The sequence below is a fragment of the Anolis carolinensis genome, chromosome 1, assembly GCF_035594765.1.
Source record: "Anolis carolinensis isolate JA03-04 chromosome 1, rAnoCar3.1.pri, whole genome shotgun sequence".
Lineage (NCBI taxonomy): Eukaryota > Metazoa > Chordata > Lepidosauria > Squamata > Dactyloidae > Anolis > Anolis carolinensis.
In genome coordinates this window covers 189,771,096-189,794,857 of record NC_085841.1, presented here as the reverse complement: position 1 = coordinate 189,794,857, position 23,762 = coordinate 189,771,096, and the positions used below count along the sequence as shown (strand labels likewise).

At 36.7% G+C, this 23,762-nt stretch overlaps 1 protein-coding gene across 3 annotated transcripts in view; it reads right to left on the bottom strand.

Moving 5' to 3' along the window:
- Positions 1 to 23,762, bottom strand: part of satb2 (SATB homeobox 2) — a 188,419-nt gene that overhangs the window by 13,500 nt on the left and 151,157 nt on the right. For all 3 annotated transcript variants that reach the window (XM_062962674.1, XM_003226080.4, XM_062962679.1), the window contains one exon: positions 16,634 to 16,831. In XM_062962674.1, the coding sequence (XP_062818744.1) occupies positions 16,634 to 16,831 (198 nt within the window). The remainder of the gene's footprint in view (positions 1 to 16,633; positions 16,832 to 23,762) is intronic.

Sequence of the window (23,762 nt, the reverse complement as noted above, 5' to 3'; positions counted from 1 at the left end):
GTATTTACTTGAATCTAATGTGCATCTTTTTTGGCTTAGGTGCTTAGCCAAAATTGAGATGTGCATTAGATTTGATGGTGCATTACAATTGCATGCCAAAGGGTAACTTTGCCCCTTTATCAGGATGAGACTAGCAAACTTGCCAGCCTCACGTGATGGTGGAGCAGGGGCTTCCCTCCCCAAGCCTTTCTCCTTAGTCCCCCAGCTGATCGTCTCCCAGTTGAGAGACGGAGGAGAAAAGGCGCCCCTTTTCCCTCCCAGTCCATTTCTCCCCAGTCTACCAACTTGGGAAACAGAGGAGAAACAGAGTTGCGTTGCCTCCCTGGGAAAGAGGGAGGAGAGTCAAAAGATGAACCCAAAACTTCCGAAGCTCAGCCTTCTTCCCCAGGTAGGAAGGAGAGAGGAGAGAGGTAGAAAGCAGAAGCTGTTGCCCAACAGGGTCCCACAAAGTTATTTTTTTTTTCCATCTCTTTCAGCTGAAATATAATCTATCATAGGGGGTCTCCCTTTTAAACATTAACTAGCATTGACCTTGCTTAATTGTCAAGATCAGATAGGACTTTCCTGTCCCACTTTAAAACTTGCAGAGTTCTGGAGCCTGAAGTTCAGTGAGTCCAGGACTTCTCTTGCTTAGCATGGGAAACCCCCTCTCTAAACTACAAGCCCCAGATTCCTGCAGGCACAGATTCTAAATCCTATATTTTGGGGTGATTGCCTTTGGAGTATTTAGTCCCCATAATTCCTTTCAGTAAGCCAGGGGAGTTTTCCATGTGATTTGCTTGTGGTTCCCTTTTACAGGTCTAAAGGGGGCTAAAGTCTAAGATCCCAGCATAGCCCTCTAAGGGTGCATCTACAGTGAAGAATTAATGCAGTTTGACACCACTTTTAATTGCCATGGCTCAGTACTATGCAATCCTGGGAGTTATAGTTTGGTGAAGCACCAGAATTCTTTGGCAGAGAAGGCTGAAGACCTTGTAAACTACTGCCCCCATGAAACCATAGCACTGAACCATAGCCGTGAAAGTGGTGTCAGACTGCATGAATTCCAGGGCAGATTCATCCAAGGCCTTTGGAATCACCTAAGATGCATCTCTAAAATCTTCCGGAGAGGCCCTCCTTTTGCTTCCATCTTCCTCACAGCTACGACTGGTGGGGACGAGAGAGAGGGCCTTCTCGGCTGTGGCCCCCAAGTCTGGAACTCTCTCCCCAGGGAGATTAGGTTAGCACCTTGTTACCTTCCTTCAGGAAACAGTTAAAGACCTGGATGTTTAGGTTGGCTTTTGGTTATACAGTCATTAGATAACCAACCCCAGATGGTATTATTCTATCCTGTATTTTATTAGGTCCTTAGTGTCTATGCACTTAACTTATCATTCTATTCTTGTATTGCTGCTCCAGTTTCTCCACCTAAGTAGATGATAGAACTGCACCTGGTGGTTGACTGATACTATCAACTGTTTTATTCTTGTTTTACATTGTATTACTGTTTTTATCTTTTGTACTGTGAATTGTATTTATATTGTTGTTTATTTCGTCAATGTTGTTCGGGCCTTTGCCCCATGTAAGCCACCCCGGGATATAAATAAAATTTTATTTATTATTATAGTTTTATTTATTATCTATACCGTAAGCACGTATGCTGTCTGATAACACTGAGAATACTATTATTCAGTGTATGGAATCCTGGGATTTGTAGTTTGGGGAGGCACTAGCCTTTTTTGGCAGAGAAGGCTAAAGAACTTGTAGAACTTCAACTCCAGGATTCCATAGCATTCCATAGCACCAATTAAAGTGGTGTCAAGCTGCATTCATTCTACAGCACTGATTCACCCAAGGAAGCTGAGGCAGGATAAACAGAATAGGCTCCTTGAGGGAAGGGTTACCTATTTCTTTGGGGGTTTTTTTTCAGTTGCTGGAAGATTTGGAGTCTTAACACTTTGGTTTATAAAGGAGCAGTTGTAAGAAGACAGCAATTAACGTGCTATTAACGCAAATATCTTTCTTCTCTCTTCATGTTGAAAGGGGTGGAATTGAGACTGATTGCATATTTCTTACAAATTTCTCCATGCACATCTGGCCAAATTACAAAGAGTGCACTTTTTGTAGCAGTGCATTACATTTGCCAGCAAATATATTTTTTGGTTCCAGGGTTTTGAAAATTCAAGTGCACATTATATTCGATGGCACTCTAGATTCAAGTAAATACGGGTATTAAGAAATGGGATAAATGTTCAGTTTTATACAATTCCTGGCATCATGATTAAAATAGCATTGTTAACTGTATTTAATATAAAATTTATTATTATTTGAATAAGCAAAAATCAACAAAGATAATTTACAGGTGTAAGAGGACTGGATCAATGCACCTCTCTCTCTCTCTTCTCCACTTTATTTTATTTCTTACTTCCAATCATATCCACAGTATTATGGAATATATCTTACTTATTATGGAAACATATTGATTTAAGTTAGAAGTTTCTTAGTTAAATGAAAAGTAATTCTGGTTTCCCTAGCTATCAAACCACTTACCCTCTGTTTTACAGAGAAACCCATTCTAGAACAAGTGCTTTTAACGCAAATATCTTTCTTCTCCCTTCATGTTGAACGGGGTGGAATTGAGACTGATTGCATATTTATTTCTTACAAATTTCTCCATGCAGCCTCCCTACCCAAGTGAGCAGATGGTTTAATGTTAGTCAGGGTCAGGAATTGCCCTTGTGGCTTCCTGCCTGCCTGCCTTTGTAGATTATCTAGATATCAAGCTATGCAGGCCCCAAAATTAGAAAAGTTAAGTACAATATGTAAAGCACTGGCCAAAGACCTTTTTGGTGTGTGCATGCTTGTTTTATACTTCATGAACAGCTAGATCTAAAAAGAATTTATACTGGCTCTTGAAAAAATACTTTTTTATGAACCAAGCATTTCTTTGTACAGCCACTTTTACCCTCCTGTTACCAATCACTTTCCCATTATGCCTTGTCTGTAACCCACAAGCAACTATATAAATTCACACGTCTGCCATCTTTTCCATTCCTCTATTTACAAATATTGTTTTTTATTGACACTGGCAATTTGATGAAAAATAAGAATATATACATATTCTCATGTGGGTTCATCTCTCTACCTCATATATAAAGCATAATCTAAAATACTATGATCTCATTAGGTTTTCAAATTATGAAGAAACTGGTTGTAATGGGTTCAAGTCTTTATTTCAGTGATAAATGCCAGTTCGGCAGATGATTAAAAATCCACAGATAAGAAATAGGGTGGTAACTGAAATTCATCACCAGATTTATTTTGGGCTCATTCTACATATTATAAATAGCACAGGTCAAAGTGATGCACTGTTAAGTAAAAGGCATCATGGTATGCAGCAGAATAAAGCATGAGACCTTTGAGTTGAAGTCCCTCATTCAGTTCCCCCTACAACAGAACAGATTAAGGAGCACCAAAACTCAAAAGGACGCAGAACTCAATCACTTCACATCTCCCTGCCTTAAAAAAAACCTCCACCAAAATAAAATTACAACAAAGTCCTGTTCCAAAATGTAAACTGGTTACACTTAATCTTCTAATGAGATCTATGATTTTATACATTTCACTAGTTAATTATACATGAAGTCTCAGGGGAGATCTCAGCAGACTTTCTGACTTTGTTCCCATTTTTTAAAAAATTCTCCAGAGAAACCTCCTGTGAAACAGGCTACTGTGTTACAGACAAGCATTGATTTTCTTTTTATTATGTTGGGGAGTTTTGTAGGTGAACCCTATTTCTCCAGAGGAGACTATCAAGTCTAACAGCAGAAGGGTCCTCTCATCCCTTCCCATGTCGAGTTCCACTGAAGACAATCCACTAACCAAAAGCTCAGAAGTTCACTGAATTTGTCATCTGATTTTGGAAGTCTCTTTGCACAGCTTTCTCAAGCTCCCCATTTACTTGTAAAAAAATTACAGAGTGCTTACAATCTTAATCTTCTGCAAATTCTGAAATATTGTAGAGGGAAACTGTCTCACTACCCCCAATTAGAACCTGCAGGACCCCTTGTCTTCCAAATATCTGCCAGGATTTTTTGTTTGTTTCCTCATGGTGTTCCTCAGGCAACATTCCCAGGTAAATTAAAATATGTGGATATGCTGCCTTACATCTGATTTTTCATTCATTTCAATATTCCATTTTCTCTGCAAGCTACAAATATGAAAACCTTTGCACCAATAACCATTAATAACCACATTTTAAACCTTTATCTGATTTGTCTCCAATCTGTCAAGAAACTGACTGTACTTACAGCAGTTAATATGCTGTTACTTGACATGCATAAAAATTACTTTAAAAAACATTTCCATCCTTTTCTTAGGATAATACTGATAAGCACTCTTGCACCCTTCTTAAATGTAAGATGCTTTTATATATCAATCTGGTTGCTGAGAAACTGAAAAGTCTGTTCCCTAAATCAAAGAGATAGCCTTCTTGGATTATTTCTATTACGAGTAGTCTTGGTAATCTGAATACCATTCAAAATATCTCACTTTAAAATTATTTTCACACCCTGCCTATTTATATATTTATTTTTGGACATTCCCGTTTACTGCAGATAGGCTTCTTACACATCTGCTGTAGTTTTGGCCATCTCTTTTGCATTTAGTGATGCATATCCTCGCAATCTCTTGATGGCTATACTTCTTATAATATGGCTCCATTACCTCTTTTTCTCATACTCACATTGTCAATAGTTTATGCTAATATAATAATAGGTTGCCTCTTTCTGAGTCCTGCATTATCACTAGTCACCACTCTGGTAATTTGCAGTATAGTTTTGTCACCATCACTATTTCCTGGGATAAGGATTAACACTATGTATCACATTACAATTGAGATGCACACAACAAACATTTTTATCATGTTCTAAAAGTGACCTCCCATCAAAATGGAAGATGGCATAACTCACTTAATGAAGGCTCTGACAAAGAAGCTCCTTTTCATAAAGTCTTTTAATGTCTACCTTTTTCTTCTTGTCCTGTGTCTATCTGCAAGAGTTTTTATTAAAGCAACATCAGCATTGGAAGAATGGTGAAAAGAGTTTTTGATATTGGTTTGCGGCAGAGGTCTGCAGTAAACAATGTAATAAATTTGAGCTGGAAAAATGGGATTCTACTCTAAATGCTGTGTGTGCTTGCATACAATAGGCAAGGTAAACAGGGAACAGCTTCCAAAATTCTTTATTGGCCACATGTAAATGGCAAACCAAAGAAAGGAGGGCTAGTGTTAAAGTCTGCCTCAACAACTACCCCCAGCATAATAAAACACAACAAACAGATTTATATGTTGTGTCACTAAAAGAAAAGGTGAAGCTAGTGACAGAAAATATTTTCCCTGGATACGTTTTAGAAAAACCTTCAAAGTGATCTCTAGAAGATTCAAAACCATTATGTTTACTTATGCAAGCCTTCCTTGACTTGTTTGTTTGTTTCATTTCACATTGAAAATATTAAAAACAAAACCTAATATAGTAAAGATCTCTAAAATGTGTTGTGCTAGTAAAATGAAGAAATGTTTGTTTTTGGTCATAGACAAGTGAAATCTGAGCAAATTTCCTTCTCATCTTTATTGAAAAATCTCTTCTCTATTAGGTTTTTCCCAAAACGAATTTGGAACAGTGAAGTATGAGAATTCAACTCTGACAAGAGAACACATCCATTCCAAAGTCACACAGCGAAGAAGAGTGGTTGTTATTGTAGGCCATAAAATCATAAACTATTAACTAATGAGGTCAACTTTGATCTTCTGCTTGATATATACAGTATTCTGAAGGCAGTGGACTCATCTCTTTGTCTATATCTGGCCATCTTGTGCCTGCTTATCTTCTTAGAGCAGTGATGTTTAAGCTATCTGCTGTGGAAGACTGGCACTGTTTGCTTCTAATGTGCCAGGAACTGGAACCATATTTGTTACATTGACTACAACTATTTATTTCTTTCCTGGAAACTCACTAGATAAGCACTGAACCACAGGCTGCCACTTTGAACAGCATTGCCTCTTACAGCACTGTCCACTTTATTTACAGCAGAAAGAAGCTTTTATTTTAGTATATAATATACATTAAGAACCTGCCCATTGCATTCTCTTTATTTCTTCACCCACATCCCCCATCTTCCCCACATTTCAGATACCTGTTTACTCTCTGAGGCTTCCTCTAGCCATTCTGACTCTTGGATTGACCCCTTGCTTGCTCAAGAATCCTGCTCCAACTTTTCCTTCTAAACAGCAATATTTTCTATTCATTTTACTTTATTTTCTTCATACAAATGCTCACATTTATTTTTAATGAAATTCCAGTAGCTGGCAAAATAGCTGGTCTATAAGTGTGCAATATTTTTAGGATCATGAAATTATTATTCTGTACATTACTTAGAATGAACACATCCACAAATACTACTCTTGCATGTGTTTGCAAAAATACTTTGATTATTAAATTCCTTCTGGTTGTTTTAGGTCTAAACTAAAGAAAAGACTTCCCTCTGAGGTCAACTAGCAATTAACTGAAAGGTTCTGATTGAATATATTATTGACTGCTCTCACATCAGGCAGCTTCCTGTTTATTATACCTTATGGGCTGTTTAGGTGCCAAGACATTAAACTGTCAATAATCTATTAATACAGGACAAACCCCCTACCCATTTCCCCCAACAAATGCTCACCTATTTAGAGGCATACTGAATGATACATTTCTCCACTATCTGAATTAGTTCTTTATGTTATTAAACCAAAATAATAATAAAGTCACAAATCAACAAATCTGATTGGCACTGTCCTTTAAAACTGACCTTTGTCAAGTACGCCAAGGGTGGGGATTATGTGACTCTCCCAGACTTTCTGATCTCTAGCAATGTTGGAGGGCTGCTAAAAGTTATAATTCAGCAACATCCAGAGCGCTGCATATTTCCCACCCCAGTCTGAATCTTATGTCTAGATCCAACTAGAGTAGACCAATGGAATAAAGAAAGTTACATAAGAATTTCCTATCAACCAACATTTGAGTCAATTGTTCTAATTTAGTTGGATGTGGTGATTGGATTCAGACTAAAGCAATCTTTCATCTTGCACAGTATATTGATAATTTTGCAAATGAGATCAATCAACTGCAAGAGTGTTCTGCAAGGTATTTTGATTCTTCAAGATACTACTCATTTGTCTACCTATGGCCTCGTTAATTCTGGTATCCATGAGCACGGCTGATATAATGGCATAATATTCTCCCAGCATCAATACAAGTCTCTGCCCTCGAGCTGATGCAGACAGTGCCACTGCCCTGTGCAGAACTTTCAAACTTTTATTTGGAATTTCCTGAGAAACTTGGAAATTTTTCAGTATTTTAATGACAAGTGAAGTGAAATTAAATGGACTGTGCTACTTTAAGCTTAAAATGGCTCTGCTCCATTTGCCGTATCTGTTTCCATTTCTGAACAATGAAAAGTTTCTTTAGGTTCAGATTGTTAGAGCAGTTCTATTGAGGAATAATGCCTCTCCCTTGCCCTTCACTAAGAAAAGGTTTGGCTAATAAAAAGGCACTGGTTTTTCATTTTTTCATCAACACTAAGAAGACACTAAGTTAAATTTAATTAACAATTTACAGTGAAGAGAGAAATAATTTAGAGGGGCTTGCGGATCTTTAGCATTCAAGTGTCTTAGAAAAAATACTCTACAAAGAAAAGTTCTAATGAATTTAATAGAGAAAAGCACTTTAATTAAATGCTGTCAAAGAGGATTGTATTAATGACTGTACACAGAGGAATTTAAAGCCAGCCAAGTATATTTAGCAAATAGGAACGAGGCTTTCAAAGGCTGTAACTATTTATGTTTCCGCGACTGCAATGCATCTAGATCACAGTGCCAAGCAAAACCAGTTATGTTATTAGATATAATTTTATTTATTGAGGACTATTAAAATTTCAAGTGCCACAGGGAATACTTTTTCACTTTCAAAATGGAACAAATGTATTTCCTGTTTGCATGAAGAGAAAATAGGGGAAGAAATAAATAATAAATAATGAATAGTAATAAGTACTTAGCACTTAAGTGTTCAAAGGCTGTCTCGCAAGATATTTTAAGGTCATATAGGAATTCTACCAAGTCTCTGTTTAGTGACATAATCAATTGGACAGTCATGTTTCAGTGAATATTAGACATCAAGAAGCAAAAAAAACCCCCTCCCCTTTTAAATAATATTTCTACAGTTATTATAGTGGGTTGCTGAAGCTTATTATTTGGAACCTGTGAATTATAGCAAATACACCAATAATAATAATAATAATAATAATAATAATAATAATAATAATAATAATAATAATAATAATTTAAAACTGTATTTATATACCGCTCCATCTCCTTGAGAGGATTCATGGTGGTTTCCAATATAATAAAAAAAAATTAATTGTCAAAAGGACACCATACAACAAGGTTAAACATAATAAACATAGTAAACATCATCATAGAACAAAAACAAACAATTCGACTTAAAAAAAAAAACCACAAAAATTAAAATCCAGTTCAATATACTCCATCAATGGGTTCAAAGTACCAATAACCAGAACTTCAAAGTGGACATTGTCAACTATAAGGGGTAGGCAAAGACTAGTAAACTACCTATAGTAAATTCATTTTTATTCCGGCAGTTACACTTTTTCAGTGTTATTTATTAAATATCCTGCCCATCTATATCTTATATCAAGTCATAAAAATAGGATTTGCTCATAACTACCAAGTTGTCCAAAGTGACAACTATGAATCTGAAGCATTAATATATGTTTTTAAAATAACCATTGTTCAGTGAGTGAAATCCAAATAATGATAAGTATTACTAACACAAGACTATGGACATTTCAGAACAGTATACATAGTGCTATACATTCTAGGTTTGACTTATGAATACAAAAATATGAAACTTTGCACACAAATCCATTAAAATATAAATAAATATCACTGTTTTTTTTAAAAAAATGAATGCCACTAATATGAAGCTACCATATTTCCTCACATAAAAGTTGCATCCCCATTTGGAGCTGATATTTCCTTCCTCCTTTCTCCGAAAGCAAAGCAGTTTAAAAACTATAAAATGGAAGTCTGTGACACTTCACTCTTCTCTCCTCCCTCGCCTCTCACTTCTCTCCTTTTGGGACAACTTTTGTGTCTTTAAGGCGTTTCAAATCCTTTAAGGAGTTTCACATTTTTACGGCTATTGGGACAAAAATTGCTACACTTGGAGGACACATTTACCACTGCAAGCCCACCAAGTTTCAGAATGTTTGAGTCATCCGCTGATTTTTAAAATTTTCTTAAAGTTCTTCAAATCTTATTTTTAAAAAACCCAAAAAAGTATCCCGTGGGAGAATCTGATTGAGATTCAGTAGTACCTCTCCCTCTGGCTTTCACTCCCCTGAAACCTGGCCACTTGACCCAGCAGCACCCACACCATGGCCAAACGTCATTGTGTGTGTGTGTGGTTTATATATGTATGCATATATTTATTATTATAACTTTTTTATATTGGGGAGGGAAGAGGCTCAGGCTTCTTGCGTGAGAGAAGGAATGCACACAGACAGAAGCCATAAGAAAAATGCAATAGTCAAAGAGGTGAACAACAAACAACTTGCAGGGGCTCAAGGGAGTCAGGCTATCCCAGGAATGGACAAATGTCAGCCCTTCACGTGTTTTGGACTTCAACTCCCACAATTCCTAACAGCCTATCTGCTGTTATCCCCTCCCTTCACTAAACCACCTCAATATTTAACAAACATCCCCCAAATGCCCTTTCACAGCCCCCCCCAAACACACACCCAGTGTCACTTCCCTAGTTCCATCTTGTCTCCTGTGTCATAGCAACATGATATGCTAATTATATATATATATATATATATATATATATATATATATATATACACACACAATAATTTATAAATATATAATATATTGTATATACTTATAATATTGATAATAATATTATAATGTAATACAATATTATACAAATAATAATACAATATAATGATATTAATTACATATTATATATTATATATTAAATGTAATATTACTAATAATATTACCATATAATGATATAGTACAATATAGTAATTTATTGCTTATATTGTGCTATGCTAATAATAAATTGTATGTACATTTGATTTGCAAGCCGCTCTGAGTCCCCTTCGGGGTGAGAAAAGCGGGAAATAAATGTAGCAAATAAATAAATAAAGAAATAAATAAATAGTGAAATATTTTTTAAAACAAGGACTGAAAGATATTAAACTACAATGAATGGTTCCCCAGATATTTTTAGTCTTCAACTTCCAGAAATCCTAACAGTTGGTAAACTGGCTGGGATTTCTGGGAGTTGTAGGCCAAAAACGTCTGGGGACCCCAGGTTGAGAACCACTGAACTAGCACATGATCTTTCTCTCTCAACAGCCAGGACACCACAGAAAAATGGAGGACCAGCTTGGCTAAAAAACACGTGAGCGTCCTTCTTCTGATTGGCTCAGCCAATGTGACTCAAAGAGAAACCCCATGTGCACAAGTGGCTGCCACTCAGTGCTCCACATGTAGATGAAAGAAACAGAAAGCAGCTGTTTTCAGCCATTGTGTTTTGTTGTCCTCCCCCCCCCCCCCAAAAAAATGGCCGTGCCGTCCATACCATTATGGGCGATTCAGCGCCTGAAATGCCAAATAATCCAGAGCCCATTTTGAAAAACAAAATGGTGTTCAGCCCTATTACAGAGAAGATTGTGGGGGGGGGGGGGGAGTAGATGGGGAAAAGTAGCATGTATGTCACCTCACCATTTCATTAATGGAAGTGAGCAGAAAGACAGTGTTGAGTTCACCCCAAGATAGCATTATAAGGGTTATTTTTTTGGGGGGGGGGAGGCATGATTCTAGTTGGTGGCTTTGGCATCTACATTCTTAAAATATCTTGGGATCAGCACAGTACACAAAATACTTTTTAATACAAAGAAGTTTTCTGTATTTCATTGAGAGGTTACAGATATAGAACACAGTCTCAAAAAGTGACAAAAATATTTTTTTTGTCTGGGAGACATTATCTATAATTTTCAGGACAAAATGAAATTTAAAATATACAGTATTGAAGTAAGGAAGTTGAATATTTCTCCTCTGCCCAATGTAAGCTATACTATGATTATTATGGAGTTATTCTTAATAGAAATCGGCAGCATTCTCTAGCCACATTAGGCAGCAGAGTTAAACAGAAACAGCTGAAATGACATGATAGGTAGGTTTGGCTTCAATAGTGGCTTTCCACTGCAATTGTAATAACTATCTATCATCACAAACTCTACTGGATATCTCAAAGGCAAATATAAAGGGCCCCACTGCCCATAAAGTGTAGCTTATTGGTTTTGTCAAAATGCATGCAATACTTACAGGATCAAGAGTTTTAAGCTTCTATAAATTGTCATAAAATGTCCAAATGGTGCTTATTTAAAAGTAAAGTGGTCAAACATTCATTAAAATGAAAACCACAGTGCATAGCCACATCTTTCTCCATGGCAAAGTATCAATTTCCAAAAAAAGAAGAAAAGAAAAAAACATGGCAACTGAACTATAGAAAGGAAGCTATGTTTTCACTTTGAGGATTTTACTTAATTGTATGTACCTTCAACTAAAATGGCTGCAATTTGTTGAGACCTCAAATACCTTCTCTCAAAATATTTTAACTGGACCACTCAATTAAGTAGTGCAAATACTGTTATCAAATCTTGACAATATTATTTTGTGGGTATATTAGTCACAAAGCAATAATTTGGAAAGGCATTTTTAAAGACAAGGGTCATGCCAGGCAAACTGGAACTTAAAAGAGGGTGATCCTTTAGGAAAGGAAATATTTATGTCTCCCTAACCCTCAAGAGTGAGTCATATGTATTAGAACGTATTAGGCAACATTAAACTAAAAGTATATCTTAAATTGGCATTTTAATCTGTTGCTTTTTTCCACTGTACACTTTTAATTGTATAACCATTTCATGCATTGTATTCTTAAACATTTTGTTAATTATAACACAAGTGAGCAAACACTGAAGATTTCTCTGGCTGTTTGTGTTTAAAAAGCCATCTGTATAACTTAGGACTCGTGAAGTCAAAGTGATTAAAATAATGTTAATCATAACTATATTCTATCCACCTCCATTACATATTATTCAGCTTAGGACTGTTATACAATGTTTTGACATGGACAGTTTAATAGAGGTTTGAGGAATTTGTGGTATAATCTTTATTGGGGCAAAAGGTTTCTGCATATGGAGTTATTGCCATTACTTCCCCCCAAAAACCATATATATTGTGGTGCCACAATTTCCATCCCATTTTGTTTTCGTTCTTGATGCCTGAGCACATTGAGTAAAACTTGGGAAGCATTCAGGTATTATCTCCAAAATCAAAAAAAGAGTACTGATTTGCTTATTTATATCATACAATAGGCATTTCTATGTAATCCTGATCTAGCCTTAATCCAGTGGTTCTCAACCTGTGTGTCCCCAGATGTTTTGGCCTTCAACTTTCAGAAATCCTACCAGCTGGTAAACTGGTTGGGATTTCTGGGAGTTGTAGGCCAAAACACCTGGGGACCCACAGGTTAAGAACCACTGCTCTGGTCAAATGGTGATAAATAGCGTGCGTTATCTGTAGATGTATCTTCAAACTTCCACTTGCCTATCATTTCAGAATGAATAACAAAGTATATGTTTTGATAATTTAACCTATTAGATTGACAATTGACACTGTATCACTGGTTCCAAACAGCTTTTGGAAAAGACAAATTATTGTGAATTCAGAGCTAGACAGATCAAAGGACAAAGTTAATGTTATGAAACTAGTGACATTCCCAACATAGTGCCACATTGTAAAAAAAATAGTAAAAGTTACAGAGATTAGCTTTGATTCTTTATGGGGACGATATTAGCAGATTGGTTCCTTTTCTAAGAGATGACTGATATTGAGAAGAGGACCTGGGATATTGTGCAGCACAATGGCTAGGGCACTGAGCAATAAATAAATACATTATTTAAGAACAGTATCAGACAAATGCTACTGTAATGGCAGAACAGAAAACAAAAGTAATGTATTTTCTTTAAAAAGCTGTTCAGTCTCACACTCTCTGACACGTATTGTGCTAAATTCTGCTACACTAAACAAGAAATACATATAAACTAAGACTGCTGCATACTGTCAATATAATTTCATCAAACATAACAATGCTCAGTATTGTACTTTGCAGACAACATAATGTAATTACTACATTATTCAAGCAATTCTCTTTCTCTTTTCAAAAATAATTTGTTTGATCCAGGTATTTTGACCCCAGTCTTGTTCAAATTCAAATATTCATTGTGCTACATAATTGTTTAATTCATTCTCATCCTTAGTTTATAATTGCATATATGCATGTGCTACTCCCTCTTCTGATTACAGTCCTGTGGCAATGCCATTTGCCAAGGAAAGCTGGCCGTGACCTATGTTCATTGATATCTCCTGCTAAGGAATTGTCTATTCTGTTGGCTCTGAAGTATTTCTCTCCCCCTCCCCTTCCATCCAAGCATATGCACCAATAACCTCTACCTATTTCTAGTAAACCAAAATTAGTATAACAAAATAATTTTAAAATTAACTGTGCAGTACAGGGAACCTGGATACTTGGAGATAAACACTGGGGTAAGTGTTACGTTGATAGAGGGGAGGGGCCAGGGGATTGTGCCCATATCACAATGTAAACATATAAGTGGGAGGAAAGAGCAGTTGATAAGGAGGATGATTGCAGGAACATGTACAGTATATAGCTGCTCCCATTTTCTCAAAGAGTTAATGTTCCTGTTTTTCTCAATTACTGGGAATAAAAATCAAGTTATGTTTCTTGATAACTAGAAAATTGTTATCATCACTAGTGAATGCTCACTTCAAGTCCTTAGTGTCTCTTCACTGGAGTTCCTCACTTCCTAGATAATAAATCATTTATTTTGAGGAGGAAGTGAAGAGTAAAGAGTAACACTCCCACATGCCATCACGAGAAGTACTGAAAAGCTCCCACCATCCTTAGTTCAAAGAACAACCAGTGCACAGGAGACACTATAGTGTGTAGATTTGTGGATTTCCCCCCAACGAACAGTAGCTGACATTTGGTACAACACCAAAATTTTTGTTATATTTGGGATGGCTGGATGAAGCAGCAGAAGTAATATATTTCTTGTAACAATTTACAAGAAAGTTCAGTATATATTTTTTCACAAATTAAAGCCAATTAAAAAGTCACTTAGATAAAACAATTCAAATTGCATTTAAAATAATTTAAAAATCAAAAGCTTAGCATGAACTACATTAAAAACACTCTTCTACCACACAATTTAAGAACCATGGTATGCGAAATTAAAATGCCACTGAAAATTATGAAATGCTGAAACAAAAAGCCTCAACAATCCTTAGTGGGTGAACTCAAGGTCACAATGTACTGGACTGAACTGCTTTTATTTTGTTTTACTTTGTTAGTTGTATCATTTTTTTCCTGGGGTACCACCTCTGAAATCAGGAAAATAACGTATCTTAGAATGAACGACAATAATTACTAGTAGTAACTGTAGCAGTAGTACAGATTCAGTGCAGTATGGTGGTTTGAATGTTTGACTTGACTCAGAGAGACTGAAATTCAAATCCCCATTCAGCCATGGAAACCCACTGAGTTCTCCTGGGCAAGTCTCATTCTTTCAGCCTTAGAAGAAGGCAATGATCAAACCCTGTCTGATCTATCTTGCCAAAAAAAAAAAAAAAACCCTTACACAGGCTCACCTTGCAATTGCCAAAAGTCAGAAACAACTTGAAAGGCACACAACAATTCCTACTTCGACTCTGTACCCCTTGGTAGCATTTTTCACTTCACCAGGAAAGGAAACAAAATGCATCTCAAAGTTTTCTTTGATGTTCTTTATACATCTTGCAATGTTGCAACAACTCCAACATAGCGGAACCTGATACTGTAGACTAGTTGTTCTCAACCTGTGGATCTTCAGGTGCTTTGGCCTACAGATCCCAGAAATCCCAGCCAGTTTACCAGCTATTAGGATTTCTGGAAGTTGAAGGCCAAAACATCTGGGGACCTACAGGTTGAGAACCACTGCTGTAGACAAATATACTGGGTTGAGAAGGAACAACACTTACATCTATGCATATTAGCATGGTGTACTGTTTAACAAACTCTTTTTAAGTATTTCAGCTACTGATAAAGCTATGCAACCTAAAAATATGAAAGAACTTTTAAGAACTTTTAAAATACAACAGTTTTTGGGAAGAAGGTTTTCTTCTTTTTTTAACTTATTGTGTATATTTTTATTGGTTTTGTTTTTGTCCTGATGTTCTATATTTTATCATTGTTTGTATTTTGATTTTGCTGTAAGCCGCCCCGAGTCCCCTTCGGGGGAGATGGAGGCGGGATACAAATAAACTTATTATTATTATTATTATTATTATTATTATTATTATTATTATTATTATTCTTTGAACAGAGAAAATATTAGATAGATTAACTTTTGCTACAACTTGAGTTAATAAGGGTCCTCAACTAGAATCTTCAACATGAGTGCAAGCAAACAAACATAAATTTGATCCTTGAAGTCATTGACTCTTTTTCATGTCTAGTGCTATGTATCATAAATACAAAGTCAGTAACAGGATTTGAAATATGTTAACAAACACAGGAGGCAGGGCAGATAGACACAACAATACCTAAAGTGCAATTTTCCCAAAGGAAAGCTGTAATGTATCAAGTGTACTGGAGAATCCCCAGAGTTTTGCTATATGTAGCTGCCAGCTTGTTCTAGATAGTCTTCTTCATTTTTATACTTTGATTGTTATAAATAATTAATTCAAGGTTTTGTAACTTGCTGACAACTACAAAAGCATCACACTCCAATACAGTGTAATGTGTCACTAAGAAACTACATACACTATGCAAAAAAGTGCTCAAGAATTTCAAAAGTAGGCTAAACGTTCAAGGTCAACCTTTAAATAAGCCTACTTCTAAAAGAATACCCACAGCTTTCATTATAGCCAACTACTTATCATTTGAAATTGAATTTCTATAAGATATCTTGAATCATCGCTTTAAGTTAAATAAGGGTTAGGGAAACAATTACTCTAACCCTTATTTAACTTACTACATTGACTAATGGAAAATTGAAATATGTGTGGTCTTAACACTTTATATTTTCAGTTTTTTCCATTGTTATTTCAAAACTGGCTAATATGAAATTTTAAAAACTAAAACCAAGTTTCTTTCCTTGTGTAAGTTTTTTTTAAAAAAATTGTAAAAGTCACTCAGATAGTGAGGAAGAGATGCAATTGTAAAACATGTTTACTAACATCTAGCTGTGTTTGTAACTACCCACATGCACATGCATCCTTTTTTAACACAAGCATGATCCTTACAGAAACACAATGGGGAATCCCTACAGTGAACATGACACTAGATGTTTCATGCTTTTACATCTGGAGAGTGGTGACACAGTCATATTTTTTCTCTTAATAGGGAATGACAAAACACAGGATAAGTGTAGGACAAAAAATTATTTACAAAGGGCAACTGACCTGTACAGGTTCAGTGGTAATCTGGACAACATGCTGCATGCGTTCACTGTGATGATGCCTGGACTCTTCTTCATAGATTGCATCCCTTTCATGCTGGGGAAGACTCAGGAAGCGTCGGATGGTACACAGATTTTCCCAGAGTGTACGATTTTCTGGACTTGGGTTTTCTTTCCATCGGAGCAACTCACAAAGCCAGCCCTGAAGTGAATAGTCAGAATTGTGGATCTGTTAAGTACTAGTGAGCCGGTGAACACTGCAATTGTCAGGTTCTATTGGAAAAGCTCTACTTCTATTGTTCCACTATTATGTACTACATGTGGCATCTTCAATTCCAGCTTCTCATTTGGGATAGCTTACATAAAAGTATTAGAACATGTACTATGCATGTTAGTTTTGACATTGTAATACTACTGCAACTCAAATAGTGCATTTACCTATAGAGTTGGCACTGATCCAAATGGGGCAGTACAGGCACAGCTTGCCAGATTCTTGTCTGGATGCCAGGCACTAAGCACCCAAACTGAAAATTCATACAATTAACACTTTTTGAACATATCTAGTTGGAGCACAACTAAATTCCCTGGCAAGGGAGCAACAGAATAGGGGTCTTATGCTTATGTTATCAGTTATGAATTAACATATGCTTATTATGGAAAATACTTTTTCCCCACATAGGATCAAACTAGAAAGAATCCATTAATTGAACTTTTCAGGGAAACATTTGATCTTCCCCTAATAAGAGCACTAACATTTCATCATGACATCAATGGACAGGGATATTGCCTATGCCCTCATTAAACAAAAAGAGCAATATAAACTGTAAGGCAGAAAGATAGTATTTTTGTTAATGGGTGAAAAATTATCTGAGATCCAGCCATTTGCATGTATAGAGAGCAAGTGTGCTAATTCTCAATGGATTTTAGGTACATTATACATCTGCAATGCATGGTTGCTCATACCTGCAAACAGCTGTCTCTTATAGCAATGATTGAATCATCCTTTTTAGTGATTTTACAAGTGAAAACTCAGTGCGTGAAAAAAAATTCCCAGCAACTGCTAAGTCAAATAGCTTGAGAGCTTTATAGCCCATAATTTCAAGTCAGTGCTCAGGTTTTTGGCAGCTTGAACCCCACCCAGACAAAGTTCAAGTATATACCTCCAAATATCATGTCCTGTGTTAAGAAACATTTAAAATATTTTGCTTTCTTAAGGTTGGAAATGTTTTCTTTCAATGCTACAGAGATAGCTAAGCCCTATGGTTTGTCACATAGCCAAAGAATCACTGAGAGATTGTAGTAACGCAGAAACTTAAAAGCCAGGGACAAGTCCTGATGCAAGGTGGTATTAAAACCTCATATGATCTCATGTCATTGTCTGCCTAAGTCTCCACTGTGTCTTCTGCCTTTACTCCCTTCCCTTGCAAAAAAGGAGGGGGGAAAAGAAAAGAAGGAAAAGGCGAGATTTGATTATCTCCGCTGCATCAGCCAAGACAGCAACACCAGCTGTTCTCATTGTGCAGCCTCTTCCTCACGGCCTACATGTTAATAACCTGATCATTCCATTTTCTCCTTCAACTGCCGGCTGCAGCACAGCGAAGAGACAAAACCCCCGGCCCATCTGCAGCAGCTGTAGGCACTGAACTGTGAAGCCACTGGGGATTTATAAACTAATCTGTAACACAACACTGCCTTGTTTTTACAAGTGAGAGGCCACATTTGTGCAGACCTGATCTTTTCTTGCAATAAGCTAGGAGTGAAGGGAAATGAAAAGAAGATATCTAATTATTTCTTTGAGTAAATATCTGTATTTACTCTTTTCAATGGTATGTGAGTAGTCACAGAGTCAGTTGACCCACACAAACAGTTTCTTCCTCTCACACCAAATTCTGTGTCTATTTAATAACAATTTAGAACCAGAACAAAGCCAAGAACAAAAAATACCCCTCTTAGCTCCAAAGTGTTTTCTCAGGGGTTCCTCTTCAAAAAGGAAATAATTTTTGAAATGTAAAATAAACCATCTGTGGGGGAAAATAAGCTTGTATTTCTACATCCTTTTTACAGATCCAAATAAACCTCCAATAAACACTTTCAAGTACTTCAAGTAGGTATGGTTAAAACACTTCCCAAAAGAAAGTGTAGTGCAAGACCTATATTTTTTTCTCTCCAGAAAGCTGTTTTTAAAGGACAAGAAAATTCCTATAGCTGTTCAAAGTCAATGGTTTGAGTGATGTAGATCCAAAGATTTACTGGTCTGTTTGAGGATGTGCTTGCATTTTCGGAAGTCTCAGCTTGAAAAGCGACGAGTGACAGCTGACTGCCACCATCTCTGCTTCTGATCTTGGAATATGGTATACAACACTCAGCTGCATTTGATGGATAAGCTCTGCTATAATCTGCACTCATTACAGTCACTTAGCCTGACACTACAGGCCTCATTATGGACTCCGTGCTCTCTGCCATTAGTCTTGAGGAAGTATAGCGCTTCATTTGCCAAGCAACATGCAAGGTCCTGACCGGAGAGCTATTAAGGAGAGAACTAGACTGCAGTGTGACCATGTGTGCAGACATGAGCAAACCAAATTAATTTCTGGCAAAAGGAGTTACCAGGCAAAGATCCCATACTCAGGACACCTGAAAATGTCTCGATTCCCCAGTGGACATGAGCTAATGGCATGTTTAGCAGCGCTCAGCTTTGAAGGTGAATCACATTCCTGTTACTTAGGGAAATATTAATCCAGTTTCCCCAGAAACTCTTTGCTTGGGTGATCAGATTAAGGGATCCAGCTTTCTCTCTCTCACACACACACACACACACCAGCAGGGCCCAAGAAATCTGTGATACTTCACAGCCTCAGACATATTGCACCATGTATACCCAGCTGCTACAATAATTAGCTTATGAATGTATCAGCTGGTTCTCCAATTTTTATAAATAATAACCAACCTATGGAGCAGAAAGACTTTCATGAGCCTAATATCAGCAAGAAATTGCCAAGGCCCCCTAACTGTAACATCATTGTGCTAAATGCCCTCTTCATGCTTGCAGTTTTATACAACTGGGCCTCCCTGTGATGCCATTTATAAATATTTATTTGGCATCAGCAATGACAATTCATTTGTGTCAGCATCTCACAACAGCTATTATTTGTTTTCTCCCTGTTTCACAGTCGATTTGTACACATACCTACAACAAATCTATTCCTCATCCTTTTATTCCAACAGCCATTCGCCCATCTAACAAATAGGTGTTAAGTACCAGTGCTATGAGCACAAGAGAAAATATCAAGCAACTATATGTCCCATCTTTTACTGAAACACATAATATCCAAACAAACAATTACAGTAGAGTCTCACTAATCCAAGCCTCGCTTATCCAAGCCTCTGGATAATCCAAGCCATTTTTGTAGTCAATGTTTCCAATATATCATGATATTTTGGTGCTAAATTCATAAATACAGTAATTACAACATAACATTACTGCGTATTGAACTACTTTTTCTGTCAAATTTGTTGTATAACATGAAGTTTTGGTGCTTAATTTGTAAAATCATAACCTGATTTGATGTTTAATAGGCTTTTCCTTGATCAGTCCTTATAATCCAAGATATTCGCTTATCCAAGCTTCTGCCGGCCCGTTTAGCTTGGATTAGTGAGACTCTACTGTACCACCAAAAGAAGTATTTATGCACTGTGTAGGGTCCTCCCACCCACGCACACACCATTTAAATAATCTTAGCGTGCCATTCAAGAAAGTTTTGCAGTACCAAGCAAAAAAAAGTGTAAATGTCAAATAAAACAGTGACAGATGACAGTATTCTCTGTTGAATAGCACCGTTGCTTCGTGCATGTTCAATGAGAACTCATGAATTATTAATAAATAAATCTCCTTTTTCTGTTAAAAAAAACCCTCAAGAAGTTGTGTTATTTTATTCAAGGAGGTGGTGGCACAGGAACTCCATGTATGTTACACAGAGCATTCCAAGGGAATTATTTCCATGTAAGAAATGCTGATACAGAATTTCATGTGGATGGAGGTGTTTATGTTGGCTACAGGCTTTTGATTAACATTACTGGTAGCAGAATTCCAAGGAATGATGAGAATTGGTCCAGTACACTAAAGGGCAATGTATGTCAAATTATCATCTTGTAAGATGTTACGCAATAAAATATTGGGTCTAAGACCCCTTTCACACAGTTGAATAAAATCCCACATTATTTGTTTTGAACTGGACTATATGGCAGTGTGGGCTCAGATAACCCAGTTAAAAGCAGATATTGTGGGCTATTCTGCCTTGATATTCTGGGTTATATGGCTGTGTGAAAGGGCCCTTAGTGGCTCAGTACTGTCAGTCAGCATCTTTCATAAGCAAATAGTCCCAGTTCAATCAAAAGCTTTCCAATTAATAACAGATTAATTTGCTACATTCTGAAGCAGTATTTTCAGACATAGCTATTTGGGTTAGCTTTTAGTGATAAAGTTAAATAAGGGAACCTTCACTTATTGTAAAATGGCTTAAGCTAAGCAAAAGTAACTTGGGTCAGTGGCAGGATGACTAGTCATTAGGAAGTTATTTGGAAGCTGCTATTCACTTGCTAAAGGACATCATATGTCACTTGTTTTGGTTTTTGTATTCTGTTAATAGGCTTTACATTATTAATAGTGGCACTTTGGGGCACGTTTATTATCATATACAGGGTAAAACAATAGATGGCAAAATATGCTTCCAGTTTCTTCTTTAAATATTCTTATTTAGGGGGGGGGGGGAAATAAACATTGTCCCTAATAAATATTTCTTGTACAGCTGAACAGAAGTTTTAGTTATGACGGCAAGGGTTTTCACTTGCATTTTCATTTGTACACAAAACTGTTTGTTATATATATATTTAAATACCTGGTTACAATTGCATGTTTGCCACATTTTACCAGAGAGCATGAGTATTTTCTGCCTCTTTATCAGATGGGTTTCACATAGCAAAAGACAGGTAATCTTTACAGGGAGTAAACCTTCCTGAGAGCCAGCATGGTGTATTAGTTTGACTCTCCATGACTCTGGAGACCAAGGTTTAAATCCCTACTCAGCCACTGAAAACCATTGCACCTACCAAGGGAGTATGGCTTTGGGCAAGTCATCAAGCCATAGAGGAAGGCAAAGGCAAACCTCCTCTGAGCAAATATTGACAAAAAAAAAAAAAACCTCCACTATAGGGTCATCTTTGGGTCACCGAATGTCAGAAACAACTTGAAGGCAGAAAAAACAACATTGTGTTGCTCAATAAACATATGAATTTAAGTTTAATTGACTTTTTATCATGTCAGAAGTGACTTGAGAACATACTGCAAGCCGCTTCTGGTGTGCGATAATTGGCCATCTACAGAGACGTTGCCCAAGGGACGCCCAGATGTGTTGCTGGGAGGCTTCTCTCGTGTCCTCACAAGCTAGATCTGACAGATGGGAGCTCACCCCATCTCGCAGATTCAAACCGACAACTTTCAGGTCAGCAACTCAACTTTCAGGTCAACAGTTCAGCCGGATTTAAGGGTTTAACCCATTGCACCACCGCAATACTGGTAACACTGTAGCTTGCAGATAAAAAAAGGTCAACAAAGAAAGAAAAAAAGGTTATCCTCATTTTTGAGCTATCTAAGGCCTCTCTACACAGCTGTATAAAATCAACATTATATGTTTTGAACTAGATTATATGGCAGTGTAAACTAAGATAATCCAGTTCAAATCAGATAATGTGAATTTTCTGCTTTGATAACCTGGATTATGCAGCAGTTTAGAGGGGCCCCAAATGTCTTAGCCTTTTTATTTCTACAGCTACGTCAGATAAAGTAGTCAAGAAAAAATATATATTAAGGTCTCTATCAAAAAGCATCTAGTATTGTTTTCAATGTGTTGGAAACTGTTTTGAGCCCCATCACCAGAAGAATACAAAACACAAACAAGATAAATGCAGAAATACAGAAACCCCATAAGATGCTGTATGCAGACACTGATCAGAAAATTGTTCAGAAGCTAGCAGGACCTAGGTTCAACCCAGGCTCCTTCTACACTGCCATAAAATCCCGATTATCAAGGCAGATAATCCATATTATCTGCTCTGAACTAGATTATATGAGTCTACACTGCCATATAATCCAGTTCAAGGCAGAAAATCTGGATTTTATATGGCAGTGTAGAAGGGGCCTTAGGCCCCTTCCACACAGCTAAATAAAATCCACATTGAACTAGATTATATGGCAGGGTGGACTCAGATAATCCAGTTCAAAGCGGGTACTGTGGATTTTCTGCCTTAATATTCTGGGTTAGATGGCTGTGTGGAAGGGTCCTTAGTATAGCATGTAATAGGACCCATCAAGGCATTTGTTTTCTGAATTTTGGAGGGTCTCTTTCTTGTTCCATTATGTTATTATGGGAATGTTCCTGTTTTCACTTTATCAGATATATCACTTTATCAGTTCTAAATGGTTATACTGTTTTTGCTCAATGGAAAAGACAGACCAAGCCAGAGGATGTTAAAGGAGAGCTATTCCTGAAATAGCTTGATGTATTTCAATTAGAAAAGATTTATATCTTTCTTCGGAGTCTGTAAGAAAAAAAACAATACACATCTTTTCTGGACAGAATGTGTTGGGGTAGTTTTAAGAACAACATCCATTGTCAACATCCTCAGATTTTTTTTCCCTTTTGCATTAGATTCCACTGGATTATAGTTTCTTTTCTTTTTGAAGTAACAGCTTTTCCATCCTTGTTCTTTTTGAAGTTCAGATTCCTTTTTGAGAGTGCAACACGTAAAATATTATAAACCTTGTTCTGATTTGGTTGTGAGAATGTATTGCTATGCTCTGAAGCATCACTCATTGAAAAAAATGCAGAAGAGTTTTCTACAGTACCAGAAGAAAACCTACAATGATCACAGAGCTCATACTACAAATGCCTCCAGAGTAGCAACATGCTAACATAAATAGTGCAAGAAAGACTCAGAGGTGATTTGAACTTGATGTGTGGGGAGAAAAAAAACACGAGCATTGAGACTTGAGTAATCTGAAAAAGAAGCTAAGCTTTATTGCAATAATAGCAAGGTTATTGGAAAGCTGAAGGGCATTGATTTTAAGACCACTGACA